We start from the raw sequence: 7099 nt of genomic DNA, 5'->3' as shown, positions 1-7099 counted from the left end.
TTATTTCAAATCTCTATTTAAATCTTGGGTAAAATTCTACACCTTCACAGGAGACATCTTTAGCAAATAGTTACTGTTAACTGATGATTGTGAAGAGTGTGTATATAAGAAAGAAGAAATTTTAATTTCTGAGTACATTCCAGTTGGTAATCTGGGTGTTATGTATTATAGATCTGTCAGGCACTGGCTCTGCAAGAGGATCTGTAGCAATAGTATGTCTAGGTAACTAGAAGAAGACTCAAAGACCTCAGGCTGCCATTTCAAATTCAGACTCATGCCCTGCTTCTGTAACTGGCTTATGTTTCTGTAGCCCTTGGCTAGTAGTTTACCATGATGGATGGTTGGCCTCTGTGAAATGAAGTGATAGTCTGTCCAAGTCCCGTCCGTTGACTGGGAGTGTATTAAAGGGTCTAGCAAATGAATGATCAAGGATAATATGAAACTCTTTTTAAACACCATCACGTGCTGGCTGAAGCAAAATAACAGAATAAACTGAAGTTTATACTGCCAGTACTTTTGAAGTAATTCACTGTTGTCAGTACCGTTAACTCGAGAAATGAAGCCTGTAAAGGGCACCTATTAAGTACTGTAATTCTGCATCAAAAACCAATGTCTAACAAACAAGAGAAGGCTCTTCACTGTTTACATGGTCTTACAAATAGAGCTTTGATTTCCATTGTTAAAACTAACTGTGTTTAACGCTAGAGCCCAATGAATAATGAAAAAAAAACGTGCAAGTATTATTAATACATATTATTAATAACACTTTGCATATTCTGATTTGAAGTCATCAGGAAAACAGTCACTTTCAGTTTCAGTTTCCATGGAATGTTATTTGTCCAATTCTAATAAATGCAATGGAAGCTGTGGAAGGAAAAACTTGCTAAAGACCTCCAGTTATAAGTTCACTAAGGTTTTATTTCACATTGTCCTGTTAGATGGTTTTGCCACAGTGTTGCTGATTCTTTTTAAAGGGCCCCTTGAGGATGCCATTGAGGATGAAGAAGAAGAGTGCCTGTCTGAGGAAAATGATACTATCTCAAAAGAAGACTTTCCATTGGAGGAAAGCTTTTCTGCAGAATTTGAGCCTGAAAATCTGAGCTGTGAAGAAGTGGAATACTTTTGTAATAAAGGTAATCATTGTAGCCCACCTCTTGAGGGAATACTGGCCAAACAGTGTCCAACTGGTCAAAAAGATTTTTTTGGTTTAAAATGTACAAAAAGTCCTGTTAATATAGTACCTTAAAAACAGGAAAATGAGTGAATTGTGGAGTTAACTCTGGCGAGGGGTAAATATTTAAAGGTGTTGGAAGATGTACTTTTCAGGGCGGTGAATTGTCTTGCCTTTAATGTTTTCCTCCAAGAATGTTATTTTCTACGTATTTAAGCGTAGAGAACAGGCCTCAGAAGTCAATTATTATCAGATCCGAAGCTAGCAATGCAACATGTCTGTTCATTGCTTCTTTGCCTAGGAAACATTGCTAGAAAAACAGATTGTGTCTGTAGATTCTAGGATTAAAATAGAGCTTATTATAGAACTTATTATGCATGGTAGAAAACTAGTGATTTGTGAGAGGATAACTTTTAAAGTTGATGATACCTTTTTAATGCATTTGTTACTTGCAAATTATTGAATATAGAGGTATTTTAGCATAAGCCACACCAACTTATTCCTACCCAGTATTTAGTCTGAAGGTTGTGCTGTTTCCCATTCAGCTGACAGAAAAAGCACACTGTACTGTTACGTAGAACATTTGATTTAACCTTCTTCCTGCCAGATTTCCACTTGATTGCTTCATTGTTTGTCTTCTACAGGTAAGGATGCCTATCAAATAGCTGGAATTGTTGTGCTGATGTTCTTCTGTTAGTCCATAACCCCCTCAGGCATTTGGATATCGATGATTTCTCTATCTTTCTGTTCTTTCCCAGATACTGACATTCATTTTCTCGTGATAGCTTGATATGCTCCTGTTTTTGTATTTTCATCTGTCTTGGACAAAGTAGAATAAATCCGTTTGAATAGTCAAATGTTATGACTGCAGAATGTTAGTCTTTCCTACAGTCTGAAGTCATCAGTGGGGAAAGCATGAAAATGTATATTTTACATGTCCTCTATGTAGCTTATAAACTTCTGAAAAAATAATTTACTTTTTGCGCCACAGGTTCTTGATACTTTGTAAGCCATCTGAAGAGATCAAAACAGTCTAGTCAATAGTTTAGAGTTTAGCGCTGCAAATCTTACTGTGAAGTAAGAGAGACCAGATTATGAATGGAAATGCTTTACAAACAGGGGGAGTTAAGTGCTATTATAACTGTGCTGTAAACAAATACTACAATTACTGTGCATTCACTTGTTCACATGCCTCTCAGACACCATTTTCTTTAGCTGAAGAAAAGTACTGTTCCTGTTACTGGCATTACTAAATAATTATTTAAACCACTGTTTGCATAATTGTTATACTGACATCTCTTGAGTTCCTTCTGTCAGCAGTGGAAGACTGTACACCACTACCAGTTCATATGTTTGATTTAGTTATTTCTCTGCAGTGCTTGCTGTGTTTCCAGGGCCCACCAGTGAAAATACTGCTGTTTTGGGTGAAATTCAGGAAAATATATGATTTTTTGTTTGTTTGTTCATAATAATCAATATTGCAAATTCATGCTGAATTTCAAGTTATCTTGACACTTCCCTTGAATGAACATATCTTTCAGGGAAAGCACTGAATCCAGGCCATTGCATTAAACAAGATCAGGAATTAAACGGAAATACATTTAAATCTGAATCTTGATTATCATATGTTTTATTAAGGACTTCTAATTCTTCAAGCTGAATACTTTTTGACTCCCCGACAGTTCTTTTTCCAAGTGTGTTGTAGTTATAAAAGAATCTTAAACCTATCCACTGCAACTGCTGCAGAAGAAAAGTTGAAAAGGAAATTTCTGAGGATGAAGGGGTACATAAAACCCCTAATCTACTTCGAGCTGAGGCAGTGTGACAGAAAGTCCCGCTTTGAACTAAGTTGAGAATATCCCTGGAAAAGGTTGGAGTGGGAGACTAGAAATGAATTGTTTTTTAATAATGTCTCAACTTCTGTTGAATGTCCTGCTTCTTCAGTGTCACATCTTAAGTGTTGTTAGCATGACGCCATGTATGTTTTTCTGAGGACAAAACCCAAGAAGACAAAAGTAATCTGGAAAGCAAATAAATTTATTTTGTACTGTTTTCTTAGTGGAAGGGTTTGTGACTGTATAATATAGTAAATACTAAAAGTGAGACACATTCTCATGATTTTTGTCATGAATCTGTTAATCATTCATAACTTTTTTTTTTAGTGCTTCTGTATTGAAATTAAAAGATGGTATGAGAAATAAGCTTTTTTTTTTCCTAAAAATATTTTTCCTTTAACATCATGAATAAAATCTTGAAAATGAGATATGTGCCAAATAGGTTAGAGAGCAAATAGATGCATTCTAATTTCTGTTTCAAGGGCCTGACTTTCTCATTTTTGTTTTGCTCTTTGACAGTATTGGCAGCCTGTAAACCACAGATATCTTCAAAGGAGGGAAAAATAAGTGTAGATCTGTGTTTTCTCATGTGACAGTTTTTCCAGAAAATATCAGAATTGGCATGGGAATCCTTTATGCTATCTCTGCATTCTCCTCTTGCTAGCATGGACCATTAAAGGTTCCAGAAAGTAAGGGGTTTTATTGGATATAAATATTCATCTGTCCTGGCTCCCCATTTCCCTCCCCCGGGGTTTCTTCCTAGATGACCCAGAACAAGAGGGCAAATGAGTAGTGGGGCTTCCTGCAGGAATCAAGAGACATGGGCAACAAATGACACAACTGTTGGGGAGGAGGTGTTCGTGAGGCTTCACCCATGGTATGTTTTTTGTACTTCCCCAGCTATGAAAATCCAAGCATCACCTAAAACCAGAGGCTTTCAACTATCCAAACTATGCACTGAGGGAAAAAATGTACTGAACTCACAATCAGTTCAAATGAATTGAAGTAGAGGGCGTAAAGTTTCACAACTTGATAACTCCGGCTTTTTAACTGAAGAGATTTTCCTGTCTAATAATACTTGATCATATTATAAGCAGAGAACAGTCTCTTATTGTCTAAATTGCAAACAGCTAACCTTTATAAAGCCATACTTGTCATTCCCACCTTATTAATTTGGATTTGTGAGATTGATTCAGCAGAATAGTTGCCAGAATTAGAAGGCAAAGGCAAAAGCCTCTGCAAAGTGTGAAGCAAATTAATCACATTGATTGAGCTACATGTCATTTTACAACTTCTCTGTTTTCAAAATTATGACTTTTGGCTATTATTTTTCCTTCTCCTTTTGCTTATTAATGGCTTTTACAATAAAAAAATCTGGAAAATTCCACCTCCCCACACACTTTTGCACCACCACAAAACCACGTTTAGCTTTGCTACATGTGAATAATTATTCCTATGTAGTTTTCATTTACACTCAAATGTGAAGAAGAAAACAGTGTTTAAGCATGTAAATATTAAAAGCCAAAATGGAAATCAGCAACCTACTGTTTATCAGGGATATCTTTAAACTTGCAACTGTGAATTTTTAACCTTTTGGATGAAGTTTCCCATCCAAGAATGAATATTTTAGAAGAGCCTCAGAATAGATGGCAGAAGTTTGATTTGTTTGCAGTTTTGACAATGAGATTAGGGTAGAGGGAATATTTTGGGAACAGCAATAATAATAGCACAATCATGGTGTTCTTCCACTACAAAGCTACACTGGTCTTAGTGTTTGGAGTAGAAACACAAAATTTGGTAGGAGGTAGCCTTGGTGATAATGCATTGCATTATGTCAGTTTGTGGTCTTGAAAATTGCTGTTTATGCTTAGTTACTACAAATTTCCACACTGCAGATAAAAAGGGTGTCTGATGATGCTGTCCACACAAAGCCTGTATTAGCCTGGAACCTTCATAGATGAAGATATTTTTCAATGTCCAGATAGTGGGTATCTGGAATCAGAGTCTGTATCATCAGATTAATTCAGATTAAATTCGGATCTAGAAGATTTATTACATAAGTGCCAATATTTCTTCTACTATATTCTGAATAAGGAGAAAGTAGCCTGTCTCCCATGCAAATGAGTGATAGACTAGATGGCTGAAAGCCTACTGTGGAAGCTGGGAGATAGTACATACAGATTAACTTTTGTCTTTTATGGGTAGGAGTAAGAAAATGAGGTGATGCTAACAGAGACAAGAGGAGAAGTGAGCTGGAGGCATGATGGGGCTAATAAAGGCAGGAGAGCAGATACAAGAAGGGGGTGCAAACAACAGAATAATACAGAAGCCAAGAAGTTGGAGGTGATGGGATGAAAAGCAAAGTACTAAATCAAGTTCATCTGGCCTGTGAAGCAGTTTATCATTGGCTTTTTAGTCTCTGATTGCTATCATCCTGCTTAGATACCCTCATGAAAAATAAAAAAAATATTCTCCTCTGTTACTTAGAAAGTTTGCCATACTCCTATGGAGGTGACACCTCTTCCTCTCTGTAAACAGCAAGGAGAGTAGGAGCCTTATTTACTTCATAAGGGTGGGAGCTGGCTAAAGAAATTACAGTTCCTTGTGACCTTCTTAGCAGAAGTGTTCAACTTTCAAAAGAAAAGTTATCTTGAGCAATGAGAGAGATCACTTGAGATTAGTAGATAGTTGAGTAGCTGTGTTGCGAGAAGGGAAGAGGTAAGAGAAGAATATGGAGGAAGGACTATAATCAAGAGAGAAAATGTGGACTGTTTCCAGAAGAAAGAGGCAAATGGAGGAATGTATATATCTGATAATTAGAGAAAGAAGACATAACCGTATTTTGCTGCCATGCTCACCAGGACAATTTTGTTGAATTCTCCAGTTCTTTGCTTGTAGCATGGCTATTGTGATCGTTCCTCATGTTGTAGCTTTCGCATAGTTACTCCATCACAAGGCAGTATTGGCACCAGCCCTCAGTGGAAGGAGATTCAGTGGCCTTAACACTACTTGTGGCAAATCGGAGAGCAAATAGCTTCTGTTTCCCTCTGTTAACTGTGCTTCAGTTGGTGACATAGGAAGATACGGGGGATACATAATGTGGGGTGAAGACTGATTGTTCCATGATGCAATGCTTTTAGGATCTATAGCATAAAGTCAGGTATGCCCATAGGAAATCAGAGTGTTGATGCGTAATTGCAGTTCCTGATACATTGATTATCTTTATTTGTGGGGGAAGAGGACTGTGAGGGGAATCCAGTGCTGTCTGAAACTCATATGCAGTTCTCAGTCAGCAAGAAGAGAACTTGGGGAATAGATGGGCTTCTGCATACTGAGTGTATACTTGCTGCTATATTCTCATATTCTGCTTGGGCAGGAGGGGATGAGCTCAGAACCTGATCCAGGTTTTCTGCTCGTACAGCATTTTGTCAGTAGCCTGCCAGACCAGCTTAGGACTGGAATTTTTTATGTTAAACCATGTGACCTGATTGTGCAGCCAGGCTTGAGATTCAGGGAAACAGCTGCAGTGTGATTCTCCATATAAGAAAAAGCATATATAAAGCTAAGTTCTTCTGTGCATTAATCTTTCTCTTCATATTTCATGTGCAAGCTATCATGCTACCATCTATAATACCAGCCAAACTCTTAACACCCTGAAAATGATTTCTGTGTGTCCCTTTTTCCTCTAGAGTATGACTTTGTGTGTGTGTATACCTGTGTGCATCGGTGTAAATATTCTTCTCTTGTTTCATGTTAGGCATGTAATCACTAACAAACAGCGTGCTTGCTATTTTCTGTTTCTGGATCAAAAAGTAGATTAATGCCTTTTTTTCTTTACTTTTTCTTTTTAACCAGAAACCTTTTAATCAATAATGTTTCTTTCCTTTTCAGTAATGGATTTCATGACAAATATGCTATAGCAAGTGGAAGAAGGATCAGCGTAATGCAGCTATACCATAATCACTTTGAGCTCAATAAGGAGATCTTTACAGCCAACTTTGTTCTTATTTCTTAACGGGATTAAGAAGCTCAGCTCTTTAAATTCTTGCATATAACACTGACATTTTCAGGGTGTGTTTGGACCAGGGAGTTC

The 7099-nt window shown here is 37.2% G+C and overlaps 1 protein-coding gene across 1 annotated transcript in view; it reads left to right on the top strand.

Moving 5' to 3' along the window:
• Positions 1–333: 333 nt before the first annotated feature.
• ZFPM2 (zinc finger protein, FOG family member 2) overlaps positions 334–7099 on the top strand; it is a 265736-nt gene continuing 258970 nt past the window's right edge. The window contains exons 1-2 of the mRNA XM_068397211.1: positions 334–340; positions 939–1133. Coding sequence (XP_068253312.1) covers positions 334–340; positions 939–1133 — 202 coding nt within the window. The remainder of the gene's footprint in view (positions 341–938; positions 1134–7099) is intronic.

This window comes from Nyctibius grandis, chromosome 3 (assembly GCF_013368605.1).
Source record: "Nyctibius grandis isolate bNycGra1 chromosome 3, bNycGra1.pri, whole genome shotgun sequence".
In the NCBI taxonomy this organism is placed as follows: Eukaryota; Metazoa; Chordata; class Aves; order Nyctibiiformes; family Nyctibiidae; genus Nyctibius; species Nyctibius grandis.
Note: the sequence above shows the minus strand (reverse complement) of the source record. Positions and strands in the feature narration are given on the sequence as shown.